The sequence below is a fragment of the Camelus bactrianus genome, chromosome 12, assembly GCF_048773025.1.
Source record: "Camelus bactrianus isolate YW-2024 breed Bactrian camel chromosome 12, ASM4877302v1, whole genome shotgun sequence".
Taxonomy (NCBI): domain Eukaryota; kingdom Metazoa; phylum Chordata; class Mammalia; order Artiodactyla; family Camelidae; genus Camelus; species Camelus bactrianus.
Window position 1 is genome coordinate 34,927,264 of NC_133550.1, and position 17,673 is coordinate 34,944,936.

The 17,673-nt window shown below is 41.5% G+C and overlaps 1 protein-coding gene across 2 annotated transcripts in view; it reads right to left on the reverse strand.

Moving 5' to 3' along the window:
* Nucleotides 1–17,673, reverse strand: part of ANO4 (anoctamin 4) — a 263,479-nt gene that overhangs the window by 33,252 nt on the left and 212,554 nt on the right. For both annotated transcript variants that reach the window (XM_010962817.3, XM_074375230.1), the window contains 7 exons: nucleotides 14,393–14,533; nucleotides 12,603–12,767; nucleotides 8,347–8,383; nucleotides 6,178–6,289; nucleotides 5,236–5,293; nucleotides 5,001–5,098; nucleotides 3,155–3,297 (listed from right to left, as the gene is read on the reverse strand). In XM_010962817.3, coding sequence (XP_010961119.2) covers nucleotides 3,155–3,297; nucleotides 5,001–5,098; nucleotides 5,236–5,293; nucleotides 6,178–6,289; nucleotides 8,347–8,383; nucleotides 12,603–12,767; nucleotides 14,393–14,533 — 754 coding nt within the window. The remainder of the gene's footprint in view (nucleotides 1–3,154; nucleotides 3,298–5,000; nucleotides 5,099–5,235; nucleotides 5,294–6,177; nucleotides 6,290–8,346; nucleotides 8,384–12,602; nucleotides 12,768–14,392; nucleotides 14,534–17,673) is intronic.

Here is a 17,673-nt window from a genome sequence, read left to right on the forward strand (position 1 = left end):
GAAGAGATCTTACAAACATTAAAAGTTAGAACAGGATATTATAAACAATTTTCTCCCACTAAATTTGAAAAGTTGGATGAAATAGACAAGTTTACTGAAAAACACAACTAAAACAGACTATTGAAATGGTCACTTGAAGATGCAGAAAATCTGAATAGTCGTATCTATTAGATAAATTAAACCTATAATTAATAACCTTCCTATGAAAGAAATCTCAGGTCTACCTGATAATGACTCATATCCAGAATATGTAACTTCTGTAAATCACTAAAAACAAAGAAACAAAACACAGTTATGGCTTGAATGGGAACTCACAAAAGAGGATACCCAAATGACCAGAAGCATAAGAAAAGGTCCTCAGCATTGTTAGTTGCCAGGTTATTCCAAATTAAAACCACACACTCCTACATATGAACCAGCACGGCCAAAGTTTAAAAAGACTGACAGTAACAAGTTTTAGTGAGTCTGTGAAACAACTGAAGCTTTTATACTGCTAGTGGGAGTTTTGTAAACTGTCTGCAGGTGTCTACTGATGATCCACAAATGCGTACATCATGATGGCCACTCCACTGGAAACTCCACTCCTAAATACATACCAACTCCAGAAATATGTACAGATGTTAACCAGAACACATGCACAAAACGGTTCATAGCAATGTGAGAACCCAAACCTAGAAACAACTCCGGTGTCTATCACCAGGAGAATGGCTAGATGAATGGTGGTGAATCCCTGTTTCCAGGAGTCTAGATCTGCAAACTCACAAAATAGTTCACCCAGTGGCACACTGATGCCTGTGCTTCCACAGGTAAATTTGCCTCTTTTTGACTCAAGCTCAACAGAGGTTTTGATTCTCATTAAAACGCGACCATCTAGGGCATTAATCCTTAGCAGTGCTCAGAAGTACATTCATGATATGGAAGAGGGAGGAGGGATTGGTGCGGGGAGGAGAGAAAGAGGGAAAGTATCTGAAGTGGAAATCAAGAAAGCCACATGTGACTAAAGGAAAGATGGAGGTGGGTATCAGAGACAGACTCGCCTATTTCATGATTTTGCTTCAGGTACACATTCTAGAAATACTCTACAGAAATGAAAATGAAATTCTGTTAACCTGTAGCAACATGGAAGAATCTTAGAAATACGATACTGAATGAAAGAAGCCAGTTACAAAAGAAAATGTCAGGTTCAATTCCATTTATACAGAGATTTAAAAAGGCAAAATTAATCAACGGTGTTAGAAGTCAAGACGGCGGCTAGGGAGGGGTTATAACTGGGAGAGGGGACGAGGGAGCCTTCTTTGATACTGAAAATATCCTATTTCTTGATATAACTCACAGGATGACAAACTTTTTCTGTAAAGAGCCGGCTGTATATTTCAGGCTTTGCAGGCCATACAGTCCTTGTCACAACCACCCAGCTCTGCTGTTGCAGAGCAAAGGCAACTACAGATAATATATAAATAAACAGGCGGTGCTGGGAATGGGCCCAATAGAACATTATTTACAAAGCCAGGCCGTGGACTGGCTTTTGCCTGAGGGCAGTAGTTTGCCAACCCCTCACCTACATAGATTGGTTACATTTGTGTATAAAAATTTGTGAAAATTCATTGATCTGTACACTTGATTTATGTACTTTTCTCACTATATATTCTACTTCAATAACTATATTTTAAAACATAGAACAGAGCAGAAAAGTCATTAAGAAAATTTTAAAAACCCAACAAGAACAGAAGTAAGCTGTTAAGATTCACTAGTCTGCTTGTGATGCTTCTGGGATTTGCTTCTTGCTGCAAAGATACTGTAGTATTTGGAGCACTACTAGTCCTGACCACATAAAAGCTTCTGTTCAAGCACTGTATATACCAACATTATTGTTCATTTCCTTTTTTATGGGAGAAGAGTCCATTAAGAGACCTCTAAGTGGTTAGTCCTCTTAATGAATTCCCTTTATTAAGTTTTATTATTAATGCCCAAATTGATTTCTTCTCCAAGTTATATCTTTCTGCCGTTCTATAATTGAAACTCTAAAAACATCAGAAGATACACAGGACTTGAGTGATCTAAGAAACATTAAGCATCCATTCTACTACTTCTTTAATTTTCAGATTTGCCCAGAAAGAACTGCTTCTTTCAGAAGTAATACATCTTACCCTTCCCTACCCCTGCTTCCACCCCAATGTTACAGAGCTTAAAACATAATTAGAAAAAAAAGAAAACCTATCCACACTCAGTATATCTGCTAAGGGATTTCATTAAGCTTTTCTCCCCTGGAAGATAAGAATAGAAAAACAATAATAATGACATGGATAGCATGATATCAAGTACATACTATGAGCCAGGCATTGGTCTAAGCCCTTTCCATGTATTAACTCGTTAAATCCACACAAAGACACTATGAAGTGGTTACTCATTTTATCCCCAGTATAGAGAGGAGGAGAGTGAGACAGAGATTAAACGTCAGTGCCCAGGGTTTAATAGTTAATAAGTGAAGAGCTGGGATTTGAACTCAGGTAGTCAGTTTCTAAAGCCCATGCTCTCAAATACCTGCTGAAATAAATAGCGTGGGTTTGATTATAGAGAAATTACATTCCTTAAATGGAAATGCAGCATAGCTTATGCACTCCTAGCTTCCTGCCACCCCCTCCAAGAGAAATGACTGTCCCTACTGCACCCCTGCTGCCTCACACTGCGGCAACCTATGACGCTTCACTCACCTGCTCTTTGTACCTCTGACTTCCCCCCACTGTACTCCTTGAAGGTTGGGCCTGTGCCCGATTCCTTCGTGTTTCTCCAGTGCCAAACATAACATCTGCCTGGTCATAACATGGCTCAAAAGATACCAGCTGATTGAGTGAGTCAATCACACCATGAGTGATCGCTCCTTTTTCTTTGGTTCACCAAGTTTTACAACTCATTTTTTTTTTCTGGTGATTTATTGTAAGGGACAGGACACGACGTCATGAAGAATTTGTAGTAACTTGGACTATCTCTATCAGTCGAGCTTCTTAAAGCAAGATACTCCTTCCTCTGTGTTTAGTTCAAGAATCCCCCTCACCCTGCTGGCCTTGACGGTAATGGGCTTATGTCTAGTTAAACGTAGTTAATGATCTAGAATTTACATTTATAGTTAATAGGATAAAATAGGGTGTTTTCATACTCATTTCTAAGTATTCATCGAAGAGTCCGTAGGCGTTCATCGGCTGAAGGTTGTAGTCCTTCTCCCACTGTGGGAAACTGACTTTCCTCTCAGGCCCGTGTTCCTGTCGTACTTTCCTTCTCGTCCACCAGTTCTGAATTAACCTGCACAGCAAGATCGATTTATTTAAAAACGTATATATGACTGTTCATAAGGCTTAAGTAATAAGAGAGAGGAGAGTTAGAATATAGAACTATAGTTGAAAAAATTTTAGGATAGGCTGCCAAGAAATTGAAGCCTTGGATTAGGGAGGAAATAATGGAGACGACACTTCGAGCATCTGTCCTTGCAGTTGAACAGAATGACGGATGGACTTAGCTTCATCATTCATGAAACCGTCTCCTGTTCAGTGCTACCTAGGAGGGCTGGATAGAGGGCTGAGAATATGGTTAAACTGATGCCCCAGTCTGGCAACAGCCAGACCTCTAAGTAGAAGATGACTAGGCCTGGCTGGCTTAATTTAGGACCCATGAGCAGTCTTGCCCTGACCTGAATACTCAGACTGGAGGGACCGAGAAGATCTGAAAACCCTCAAAATGCCTCCTCTCTTGGCACCGGAAGCCTGCAGTCCCACAACTGGACTTGCTTGCTTTTGGCTTGAGCTTGACAGAGGCTCTGATTCCCAGTAAAATGCATCTCCCACTAGTGAGGGTAGTGCATGAATCCTTATTAGTGTTCAGGAGTGCATCTTATGATATGGAATAGGGTTGAAGAAATGGGCAGGGGACTCAGGTCTGTGCTGGAAAAAGTTGAGGGGCATCTGAGAGCAGCAATGCCAAAATGAAAGCGAATGCGAAATAAAGGAAGTAAGAGGACAGGTATCAAAGACAAATCCTGCCTACTTCACAATTTTGCCCTATGTCCACATTATTAGAAGGTAAATATAGTTCCCTTGATGTCTATGACATTTTGAGAAGTTATGGCTTATACTTTATAATATAATGCTCCTAATTTAAAAATGTTATGCTTTATTTTTGAAAAGTTTCCTAGAAAACATCAGACACTTGGAGTAAGTTTTCAAAAAATAAATCTAAGATGAGAAAATTATAGGCATTGGTTCTGACAGGGAGCTGAGAGATGACTTTTCAAAGTGAACCAAGTTCTAGCTGACTGTTCCAGCTAAGTGGTCCTCCCTGCAACCTGAGTTCTCTATGGAGACGCTGCGCTGATATGGAAACCTGTACGTGTAGAGTTAAAGCGGAAATGGAAGTGTTGCTGATCCCTTTAAAACGTAACTGACCAGAAGAGAGCAAACGCAGCTGAATTCAAGGTTATCCTTACAAAGGTGATAAAAGGTTTTTGCCCATTGCCAGCAACACAGACTGTGACTAGGTGATATTTTTACTGGTTAAGATACACTGACTTAGAAATTCTCTAGTTTCTTTTTTGAATTTTTTTGGGGTGGGGGGGGTCTCCTTTCCATAAGTTCCTTTTCTGTTAAGTCTGAATTTAGAGTAGTTTAAACAAAAATTACCATTTCTGATTTATCATAGGGGTTAGGGAGGAGAGATCTGGTTAATGTGTTGTCATCATTTAAAGCAGTTTGGAAGCAGATATTCAGTGTTTAGGGGCCCACAGAGACTTCTGAAAAAATATTTACTTTTGTTCATGCAACTTGTGCTAAACCTTCCAAAAGAGCCAAAGTTTATTATTTTCATGACTCGTTTTTGATTACCTAAGCCTGGAGACTTAGTTCCAGGTATCCGCACAGGCTTACCTGCTGAGTCTGCATTGCTTATCTACTTGCACACCTAGAAAAGCCAGCAAGATGTGCTGCCTCTCAGGTAGAGATATCTAAGGTACTTACGGGTAGCCCAGTTCCATGAAATTATTCCAGGTCTGCTTTAGCACCATTATAATCCCCATTTGCATACAGAGATCAATAAGGCATCCACTAGGGTGGCACTGTGAGGCAAGCAAACAGAAATTCAAGAATCAGTGGACAGGAAGAAAGGCTGTCTGGTTTCTAATCTGCACAAAGTTACCCTAAGGCTGTTTAACGCAAGTCTGTGGGAAACAAGGGATGACGGGAGAATACAGACCTCTTCTAGTCTCCACCTGTTTATCAGCCTCAAGTAGGCACCTGGGTGTCCTGTAAATCTTCAACACACACAGAGAAACAAACCATTAGCATCCTGTGGCCTTCAATGACCATTACATTCAGATTAGCACATCCTCCAGCAAAAATTACTGGTACAGCAAGTAACGGGTCTGCGGAAATTAGGAAAACTCTCCAGAGCTGGCATTCGGGCAGCTTCTGGAATTCTCTGGGGACCATTCTGTCTGGCTGCTGACCACTTCTCGCTGCCTGCTGTGACTTTTAACATGTTTTCTGCTGAATATCCAGTGCCTGTTGTATAAGCAGCAGGCTGGATTTCATGGGATCTCTCTGGATATTAGTAATGCTTTTTTTTTTAATCTTTAAACTAAACTCTTTGACTAGAATTCCATGTGGAAGTAGCCAGACTCATCCACTTCCCCAAAACCCAATATTTAGCCCTTCCCTGGTTCTCATCTGCTGAGACACACTTCCTGGTGTAATGCAGTTCACAGGGCATGGCCTTTCCACATCCTCGTAACTACCAGGCTCAGAAGTTACCCAAGCTTCTTTGGCATCCCACGTCAGCCCCCGTTCCTGTCTGGAAGTCCTTCCCTCTTCTGTGAATCCGCCATCCTCCCCCTGAGGCCATCTGCTCCTGTAGGTATGAGATCTGGGGCCCTGATTCAGGTATAGATGGAGCCCATGAGTTTTAAATCCATCCTTCATGTGGGCAAACTACCTCCTTCCATTTACCTCAGCAAGCAAAGGCACAAGGTGCTTTGATGGGGACCATTCCCTGGAGTGGGAATGGGGACGGGAAAGGAGGCTGCTCTTCTCTTTTTACACTTTGTACAAAATCACCCTGAAGGCGGGCTCCTCTGTCACCCCTGGTTGGTGACCTCTGTCCCTGGCCTGGGGAGGTGCGGAGAAACTGGGTTCTTACCTTCCGAGGAAGAATGCAATGTAAAACGTGGAGCTGTTCAGATTGACAAACTGAAAAAGAAACATTTTCAGGGTGAAGCTGTTCTCCCACTCGGACTCTGTGCGAGGCTGTTCTGTGGACACAAGGGGGGCAGAGTTTGAGAGGCTGCATCTGAGCCCCTTGGCTCCCTCCGTCTGGCTCCCCAGACACATAGGGTGGGAGCAGAGGTGTCCACAGAAGACTGCAGGAGACCCCAGCCTGCCTACAGGTGGTGTGCAATGCAAAGGACCATCCACAAGATCCTCTGGCTAACAGACCATCCCCAACAACAGTTTGGTGGGAAGTGGCTCCTGACTTGTCTGAGAGGAGGGATACCCAGGGTGTCCCGCTGTAACCGGATGCCCAGAGAGCCTGGCGTAGACACAGCCCGGCCAAAGGGGCCCCATTCCCAGCCCTGGCTCCCTGCAGCAGCCTTTTCTTTTGCTCTTAGTTTCCACTTGTGGGTCGGGGCCTGTGTGGGGGCAGGTCCCCTCCTAGCTTCCAAAAGTCCTATGGTCTCGACTTCTACTTCTGGTATGATGTGAGGGGTTACTGGGCAAGAGGGAGTCAGGCCCCTGTCTCAGAATATGGAGAGCATCTGAGCCCCGTCACCTTCATCCACTGTCACTTTCCTTCTCAAGGACAAATACTGAGGAGATGACCACACTTGAGAGCTTTTACTGTATATTAGCATCTGTGTCTTATAATTTCCAGTCAGGTGCCAGTTCTCATCTCCACATAGTTCAGCTTCTATACAGCAAATGCTCTTTGGACGTTGAGATACAAACCAAAAATACAGAGCAGTCCTCCAACCTGAAATCTCATGTCTAATGCACTTATTTTTTCCCCAGGAGCTGCATCCTCACCTCAGACAATGCCATAGAAAATGCATTTAATGCAATAGCACTTTCTCTGTTTCCACATCCCCTGAGCTTCTAATGGCTCATTTACTATTTCACCCCATCAATTCCTTTTCCACGAGTTACAACTCAAAACTGCTTCCTGGGAACATATCTGAGAAGGGAGGGGAGAAAGAGAATTGGACTTAAAATAGTTTAAATGTCAACTTCAGAACAAAACTGTACTGCTGTTGAGGGAAGAAATGACAAAGAATTCTTCTAGGTTTTTGGCGTTATTTCACTTCTGCTACTGAACTCTTGGTTACGCAAGAAGGTCTCCTAGGTCATCAGCCAGCCGGGTGGGTTCCCAGGTGTCCCAGTCACAGATCGACCAGGACTGTATCACCAGCATCTTTTCCAGCCTGGATCAAGATGCCCCTGGACACAATCTACCAATGGGCAATTACCTCTTCTGTGGACATAAACTTCTGTCTTTTGGGGCAAAGAGTGGTGATGATGGAAGATTTCAATGACATAAGAGGAGATACACTAAGTGCCTGCCTCTGTATCTGGCACATAGAAGGGCTCAATAAATGGCATCCTTTATTATAAATAAGAACACTTTTGTGATTTTTTTCCCTTTTGGACAAGCTACATATGGGAATGCACTAACAGGTTTTGTGTGGGAGTGTAATTTTCTCAAACTGCGTAGAGTAAAATGACAAACATCTCATTAATAAAACTGGGACAATTTATCTTGAAAATGCAATCAAGGTACAGCTTATAGCTGGCTACTAGATTGTTCTGATGCTCTACGGAGTCAGAGTGGCGTTCTTAGGGGTGACCTGTCCAGATGCACATTATTTTACAAATGGCAGTGATGGCTAGTGGTGAAGGACTCCTCAAAGCAAATAATCTGTGATTTCATATGCCATGAAAACTTGCTATGTTTTTAGTTACATAAAAATTGTAGGCAAAGGCAAATGAACACTTCTCTAAATGATTATAAGTACTCCATACTCATGTATTTTTGTGATGTTATATTTTTTGTGCACTAAGAGCAAACCTACTGGAAATTATATTAGCTCATGAAAGATAATGTTTGTGACAGGTGTTAAAGTTTTAGGTAGGAAAGATTCTCCCAATTCCTAGATTTGTTTAAAATGTCCCCTTGAGGGCAAAGAACTCATCATTGTATGCAATTCAAAATAAAGGGAATATTTCTTTTCAGCAGTGTTTCACAAATGAATGTCTGAGAAGGTATTTTTCAGACCACAATACTGTACTGTGAAATAAACAGGGTTCTACTTACCTAAATTTGTCAGAAGCAGCGCAACTTTTTCATAGAGCTGTAAAGTAAATTTAATACATTTAACAAACTGTAGATGTTCTAAAATCTATAATTATCAAGGAAATAGATAATTCAATCTGAATGAAAATAATTTAATTAACCATCAACAATGAAACAACAGCTCAAACAATGAAAACACTGTCAACAATTGTGTCCTTTAAGGGCAGGAAAGGAATGTACAAGGTCCCATTTTACTATTTTGAAAATCTCTCACTTGTTTTAGGGTGAATAATTCTGTGAAAACAGGCCCGCTGCCACCAATTATCAGCCTGCTAAGCGGTGCTGGGTAAGTCACAACATTCCTGGGCCTCAGCATCCTCAATGTAAAATCTCTAAGACTTTGCTTCTGATGGTAAGAGCCTGCAATTCTATTGTTTCCATGGGCTGCTGTATGTCCTAGATTTTACCATTCATAGACACTGAAATGATCAAATATTATTAGGAACTGCCAAACTTATGGTACTCTGCTTTTCCAGATGCATCCCTAACTCACCCAGTCACCTGGTAAATGGAGGGTCCTAATAGGACAGAAGGGGGGTGTGTCCACGTGCCTGTGTGTGTGTAAGTGCAGGGAGTACAGTAAAGGCACACGCAGCTCTAGGAGGTACCCTAGGGACGGTATAAATAAGAAGAGCAAGCGCTTTCTCTGTAATGAAAGATGATAAATGAAAGAAAAAAGAAAACTACTCAAATGGATTTCAACAATATGAAAATTAAGATCACATTTAGACTAAAGTAGCAAAACTGCACTGGTTAGAACTCCCCTGTGCTGGAACTACAGCTCTACCAGCCGGCAAGCTGTAGGTCATGGGCATGTTACCTCATTTCTTTAGACCATCGTCTTCTTTATATGTGGTTAAGAATGGGTATTGGACACATTCATCTTAAGATCCTTCCTAACGTTTTAATTTCCTTACCCTAGATTTCTGCTAACTACAGAAACAGTCAAAATACTCAGATTGTATGACTCAACTTTCAGCAAGGACTATGGTTTGTTACATTAAGATAAAATTCACATGGCCATTGTAACAAATTTTGTATACAGAAACTTCAGACAGAGTCCAATGTTAATTAAAAGAGATTAAAAGTAAACACACATCATCAAATCCAGAAAATAGGCATTTCTTATAGATCTGCACCTTCAGTTAGGATTGGACAGATATAGCAAAAAGTCAGAAACAGGATATGATCGATAATAATTATTTAAAAGAGGTTTTAATGAACACAAATACCAATCAAGATCTCGATATTTTTATATTCAATTAATGTAAAAATATTCATGATTAATGTCCAAATAATTTTTTCTTGCAAGACCAGTATGGAAAAAAATTTAAGTATTAAAACAACTTATATAGCTATAAAAAAAATCTATATTATTGGGTCATGAAAATATTTCAAATTGAGTAATTTCAGCAGTCAGTAGATTTTAGTTTAGTTCTGAATTGGTCAAAGCTATGTTATAGTCATTAGTCTGTCATTTGTCCTTTATTCAATATTTGCTTTTTAAGGACTTAAAATTTTTAAAAAATACATTCTGATGAAAATCTTTCCAAACTACATACCTGGTTGTCTCCATAATGGAACCTGAAAAGCTTCAGGGCATGAGACAGAAATGGAAAGGTATGTGCTGGAGAGGGATGTCCTCAGAGATGGCTAAGGAGGGTAAGGCAATTGGTCCTTGCACAAAAGAGTCCTAAATGATGATGGTTTTAGAGTCCTTATGTATGCTTTTTGTTTTCGTTTCTTCCCCTTGCTATGGCTTGTCATTTCCTGACCTTGTCAGTCTTCTTGCCTTAGTAACCACTTGTTATTCTAGTTTGATGTTGCTGAGAAATCAGAACACCAAAGATGCTCACACTGTATTAAAATAAAATAAAATAAAATAAACCTTAAGGGCATTTGTAAGGATGATACATGTAAGCTTTAGTGTGTGGACTCTACGTCATCCATTTTGGTGACCCAGAAATCCTTTGTTAAAGAAAACATGTAAAATGCCTACCTGTCTAGCTCCCAGCACAGCTGGTGCTCTGTGGTATCCCTAATTATATATTCTTTCACCTCCCTCTTCTCTCTCTTCATTTTTAGTTTATTTTCTCTTTTCTTGGCTATGTCTCATGAAGTAGAGATTATTGGATAAGTGATTTTCAGTTAAATGAAAGGTTACTTTGACAACATTGACACCTCGTCAAAATGTACAAGCAAGCATGAATTTACAGACCCACTGCAAGTCTGTATAAATTTATTTCTTAAGATATATATATTAAATTTTAATCAGACATTGGATAAAAATACAGTAAGCTTTAATTCATCGCACCCCACCTGGACACAGAATCTTTCACTGCTCTGGCTGTCCGGTTAATTTTCACTATGACTCACTGCCCCTCACAGTGAGTGTTCCACGGTTCACTCCGGGACTAGCTGCACTGTGGGTGGGGGCAGGGCCAGGGCGCGACAAACATCCACTTTCTGTCTCCACTTGACCAGTTACACAATCATCACATCAAGATGATCAGTAAGTGCTCTTTGTTCATTTTTCTAACTTGTGGATTTTGAAACTTTTCTAAAATAATAAGTCCTTCTATACTTAATAATAATAAATTACCTATATTTCATTTCATTAGCTCACTGATTTCAGCATTACGGCCCAGGTTGCAGTATAAGTAAGGGCGAGGGGAACTGTAATTGAGCATCTACTCCATGCCTACCACGGTACTGGGCACTCTACACACATTACCTTATTTCTTCCCTACTACAAACCTCAAGTCTAACCAGGTCAGTCATTACCTTTTGTTCTGCAAATAACAATTTACTGAGAGCCTACTATGTGCCAGATCCTGTTTCAGGCACTAGGAAATAATGGGGGGAAAAAAAGAGACAAAAGTTTCTGTCCTCTTGTGGCTAACTTCTAATGGAGAAAACAGATAATAAATTTTTAAAATAAAATTTTAAAAATAGCATATTAGATGGTGATTAATGCCTTAGAGAAAAATAAAGCAGACAAGGAGCTGGGAAATTGTCAGATGGCAGGAGTGGGTTGCAATTTTAGCCAGGAAAGCCTTATATTAACTAGAAAAGTAACATTTGAACAAAGACCTGAAGGAGGTGCAGGAGCAAGCGATGCCAACCCCACACGGTGGGATGTTCCAGGCAGAGTCGAGCAAGTCAAAAGTCCTAGGGGGAGAGCGTGCCTGGCACATCCAGGAAATGTAGGGGAGGCCAATGAGGAACAGGAGAGTCAGGGTGAGTAGGGAGGAGACAGGGTCAGAGACATCACTGAGGCCAGAGGAGGGAGACCCCAGAGGCCATATGAAGAGACAAACTTTTCTTCAGAGCCAGAGGAATGACACTGTGAACAGAGGCTGACTTACATGTGTGACACTTGCTCTGGCTGCTGTGATGAGCCTAGATTGAGGGGAGCAAAAATGGAAGCTGGGGGGGTGGGGGACCAGTTTGGAAGGCACTGCAATAATCCAGTGGGAGATGCTAGGGACCTGGACCAAAGTAGGAAGTGGGGATGTGTAAAGAGTGATCGAATTCTGGATACATTGCGTTGGTGAGAGAAACAGCGAAGTCAAGGATAACGCCAAGGATTACAGGCTGAGTGACTATGCACGGGGAGGCTGCTGGGGAGGAGCTGATTCTGGAGGGAAGATGGAGAGCTCGGGGTTGAAAGTATTACGTGAGGATGAGTTTGGGGTTCAAGGGAGACAGCTGGGCTGAAATAAACATCTGAAAAAAAAAAGCCTGAAATAGACATAAGCAACAGGTACCACCTTGAAATAGTCCTTGGGTTATCTCAAGGAATGCTTTGGATACTGACTAACTTCCCAGCATTCAGAATCAAAAGAAAACAGGAACCAACACTGCTGAATTATGTCACAGATTCTGAGCTGGGCGTTTAAAATATATTTTTTTCCTCTAAATTACCCCACAGGTTATACAGTGTTATTTTATCAGATAAGTAAGGGAAATGAGGTTTAGAGAGAGCAAATGCCTTGCCCAATCTTACACTGTAGAAAATCCTAGAGCCCAGATTTGACTGAAGCGGTCTGTATCCACAGAGGCGTGCAGCTTATGCCAGGCACTCTGCTGGCAGGGCATGAGTGCTATGTAACTACCAGCCTCTCGGGGGCCAGGTCCCTTTACCAACAGACGAAAACAATCACCTGCAGCCCACATGTTTTATCCATTGACTAGTTACCCTGTAGCTCACTTACCACATTCAGCAGCATGATGATACAGAAATTGATGCACACGGCAGTCCCTGTGGTTGCAACCTGAGAGTTATTCCTGATTAACGCCCACTTAAAGGCAGCGAAAGTGCTGACGGTCACCACCCGGTAAATGACGATCCCGAAGACGGCAGCGATCACCACGCAGATCTGGCAGGAAGACAGACGACACCCAGTGAGCACTGTGGTGGACTGTTTCAAGGAAATCCCACCATCTGGAAAATCCTTCAATGAGTAAAGGGGATAAAGCAACGGTGGTCCTGACTCAAGACACCGCAACAAAGTGCGTACTTTTCATTGTGGTTGATACTTTCTCTTGTCTGTTTGTATTTCTTTGTTATCCAAATAGAAAAACCACAGTGCATGAGAGCTGATAAACTGTGTAAGCTATGGGGTAACACTTATGAAACAGATTAGACTGAGAAAATGAACAGATAATTATTATTCTCTAGAGAAGCTTTCCTATGTTTTACACAAACTCTATGTTTGGCTTACTATGGGTAACATGAACTCAGGCATGAACCCTAGCTGGTACTGGCCAAAGGAAGACTGATAGTAATAATAACGGAACAAAAGACTGCCCATGTCTTAATCCTAGAGCTGCTGATAGATAGGTGGAACCTAACTGAATTTTAGTCAAGGGTGGCAATATGGTGGGATGGACAGTTTGCTGGACTCAGAAGTCACGTCTGAGTCCTGGTTCAACTACGACCTAGCAGTGTGACCTTGGGCAAGTAGCTTGTCCCCTCAATGGCTCAGTCTTGATGCTCTGGGCTCCCCCTCTATAGAACACGGAATACTTAAAATCTATGTCCCCAGGTGCTGTTGTGAGAAATGAAACACAAAGCAACAAATGTGAATGTACTTCAAGAGGGCAAAGCCAGACACAACTGCCTACAAAGCCGAATCTGCAGCAGGGCACGGATCTGAATCTTGATCTGAGCTGAGGGACACTGGGCAAGCTGCCTACCCCTCCAGCTCCCCAGTTTCTTTCCAGATTTTCTGTTGTCCTGTTCTTCCTACTCTGACAAACTAGGATATATATTTACACACACTGGCCATTTCAAAAGAGGAAGGAGGATCCTAACCAACTCTCACTGTTCTAAAATGACATTTTTTCTTACAAATTTGCATTATGTTTTGTTCAGTAATTGACAGGGTCCTACAAAATGACTTCTTTGTAGGAAAAGCTCACAAACCAGCTTCCAGTTAGTGTTCTGCAAACTGATAAGACCATTCGTGAGTCCAGAAATAAATTTTAGGGGGTTATAGCTGGCATTGAAAAATAGACTATAATAAAACAAAAAAAAAATCAGAGTTCATTGCATATTGTAAAGGTGAGCACTGTCTCAGTCACTATATTGTTTTATACACCTATTCGCATAGCATGTACTAGGTTCTGACAAAAAATGTATTTGTTACTCTATGGGCATGGTAAAAAAGTTTGAAAAACACTGCTGTAGGTCCTGTCTCATAATTTTAGTTCCTTTCATTACGGCATAAAGAGACAAACGGAAAGAACATCAGATTTGAGGACTTGAGCTCTTGGCTATTCCTGACTAACCTAGGCTCCTCAACCTTCTGGAGTCCCAGTTGCTCCATCTGTAAAATGGGGATAGCAATGCCATCCCTGCCAGCACAGAAAACTGTTGTGAGGATTAGACAGCAGAATGTGCAAAAATGTATCCAAATGCCTGATATGATTAGTGCTGTTACCATGCTAAAAGTTTGTACTTTATGAAACACAGAATTTTATAAAAAAAAAAGTTTCAAACCATAAAAAATATTCCAGATGCAGAAACGATAAGTCGGCTGCATTTATCGGCAAATGCTTGATACGGTTCTGGCTTTCCCGAAATGGGATTCATCCGCTCTTTCTTGGAATACTTGGCTTCAAACTGGGGCCGTATTTCTTCCTAAAGAACAAACACACATTTTTATGTACTAAAGGGCACTCAGACAACAAGAACAAAATCATTTTACCCTACAGGAAAAGTGAGTCAACAAATGTTACAGTCATCAGTCAATCAATGATGTGGGCTTGGAAACCCAGGTTTAAATGTCTAGAAATTGGCCACTTAAAGAAAATCTAAAGAATGATGATTTAGACTTATTATCATCAAGGCTATGTTACTTAAAGTGATGGTTAAGTGCCTCTATTATCTTATCAAACTATGCTTGAAGAAAGAAAGTGAGAATGAGAAAAGGGACCCACTTGTCCTGTCCCTGGTGGTATGAAGCAACTAATAAACTTTTACTTTTATTACTGGGGAAGGATATGGACACCAGGACAAAGGAAGTTTCTGAACAGCAAAATGTTCAGAATTCCTTTTTTGAGTTATGATGGCAATATGATTCTTAATTTTCTACAATTTTTAAATTTTTCAATTTAGGCAGCTAAAAACATGGTGAATCTGTTTTTTTTTTTTTTTTTTTAAATAAGCTTCTCTAGGAGTCAACTCACCTTTAACCACAGATTTTAAATGTATTCTTCAATGGTATTGAAAACAAGGTAAAATATTATGTGTATGTGCAGTCGAACTGTAATAATTCTACCTAATTAAACTGAAAAAGGAGAAAAAAAAAAGAAAACAAGGTAAATACCTTTCAAATCCAGCTAAAATCAAGATTCCTCTAATTCTAAATCAAACTGAGATTTTATTTCTTGAGTTGAGCCTCATCCAATGTGAAAAGGTTCGGACTCAAAAGCAAGTAAGGGATTAGGAATAATAGATAACCAGGGTATGCTGAAGTGGTTTTGGTTAATTAAGAACTTGTTCTATGTGAGTGTCCTGGAAGACGAGGGAAGATGAGCAGAAACTGGTGCGATGGAGACTAGTTGATCCAGGCAGACATACTCAAGACTCAGATGAAGGTACTGACAGAAAGCAAAGAAGGAGCTGATGAAGAGAGGTGATGGAGGGATGGAGGGATGGACGGTGGGCACAGTCTGGCAGTGGCCTCCCTGTGTGGGAGGAAGGACAGCCTGACTCCCGCTACAGGATGAGCCCAATGCTGACTTCGCCTAGTGGTGCATAATGGGGAAAGGTCAGGGGGAGATACTGTTAGAAACAGCCTCTGCCTCCTTTCACTTATTTTAGCCAGTTATGCTTTAGGATATAAATAGAACAGACCTAGAATATTCTGCTTCTTTGGGAAACAGTTTATTAGGCTCTAAGTGTCATCAAGAGTCACTAAGCTAATCATCCAGAAGCTGAGGCCAAACATGGAGCCAGACCTGTCAGCCTGGGTATTACAGACTGAATTTTGTCCCCTTCCCAAAGTCCTATCCCTCAGTATCTCGGAATGTGTCTGTATTTGGAGACAGGGTCTCTACAGATGGAATTAAGTTAAAATGAGGTCATTGGGGGGACCCTAAACCAATATGACTAGTGTCCTTATAAGACTTTAGACAGAGACACGCACAGAGAGCAGACAGTGTGAACATATGGGGAGTAGATGGCCATCTACAATCCAGGGAGAGAGACCTGGAACAGATCCTTCCCTCATGGTCCTCAGAAGAAACTGCCCCTGCCAACACCTTGATCTCAGACATCTAGTCTCCAGAACTGTGACACAATCAATTTTTGTTGTTTAAGCAACCCAGTCAGGGGTACTTTTATGGCAACCCTAGCAAATTTAACATCTTGGGTTACCCCTGAAGAAGGCATGCAGCACACCTGGGCTCTTCTGTGCAGCAAGCTGAGAGTCACAGGCTAGAAGTAAGAGGCATTTCTACAATGAATTCCCAGACTGAGGACTAGAGCTGCACATGGTTCCTGTACACAGGGATGCTGAGTGAAGGGACAGTTCAGTGCACCAAGCTTTTTAAGAGGGCTGGGAAGACAGACGGCTCCAGACTTATAAGGGATATGTTTACCCTAAGGGTACCCACATCTTGGGTGCACCTCAAATGCCAATTGTGACTTTAGATTGGTTTAATCAAGTTACTTAAATAATGCCACACTTTATAGCTGAAAGGGGAACATTTCTTTAAAAATGAAAAAGTCCAATGGTAAAGTAATCTGTCTTAGGTGACACAGTTGCTTACTGGTGACTCAGATTCCCAGGTAAGAGCATTTTCCATTCCATTTGAAAGTCACTCCTGTAATCACTCAAAACAGAAAACAGAACAGCCCCACCCAGAAGCAAGTCCTCAGTGCAGTCCAGCTGTGACTGGCAGACTCCAGAAGTCACCTGGGCAGCCTCTTCCAACCCAGAAAACTGTTTTCTGGAGAATGAGTGCTTATAAAAGCATGAGTGAGGCCTTATCAAAAGAACAAGGATTGCCGAAAATCCAAGTATCATTTCTAGATTTAAAAACTACCCAAATGTGTTCAAGAGCATGAGGAGAAAAGGCAGCCATCCACAAGGCATGATTTGAAGGGAAAAAAAATCCTCTCAAAATCATCTCCCCCACCAAGTCTATCATAGGGCTAAAATTCTCACTTATGTTTCCAAAAGATTCCTTTTAATTTATAAAAATATATATTTACGCCTCTTGGGAGGAAAATACCCACTAATACCCATTATTATAACTGGTGCATCTGATTCACTGGCACAGCAAGGCTCTGAGGAGATGGAACTCAGGAGAAGGAAGAGATAACAGACAGGAAGAAAGAAAGAGGAGTTCAGGTCTGGAATGACTCTCAAGGGAAAGCAGGGTCCAAGGAGCACACGGTGACCTAGTCCAGCAGGAGTCCTCAAGACTTCTGACAGGAATGCGGCAAGGAGACATGAAGACCAGACATGGGTTAGGAAAGGGCAGTGTCCTGGCCTAGAGGGGATGAAGGGGAGAGTGACATGCTGAGAAAGTGAAGTCTGGGGGACTGAGTTTACCTTTCCTGGACAGTTTCGTCTAGAGTTGGTCCTGCTTTTAGTCACATCCACCAAAGAGGCTGCTTGAGGGGTGATTTCCCCTACGTATTTATCACTTAAGGCAACACCTCTGAGCCTGTGCACGTCTAGGCACTGTCCAGGGTACTGAAGAGCTCACAGAACCATTTCCCTGGAGCACTTAGGTCTGCTTCCATGTGCCTAAAATTGTAGAGCTAAT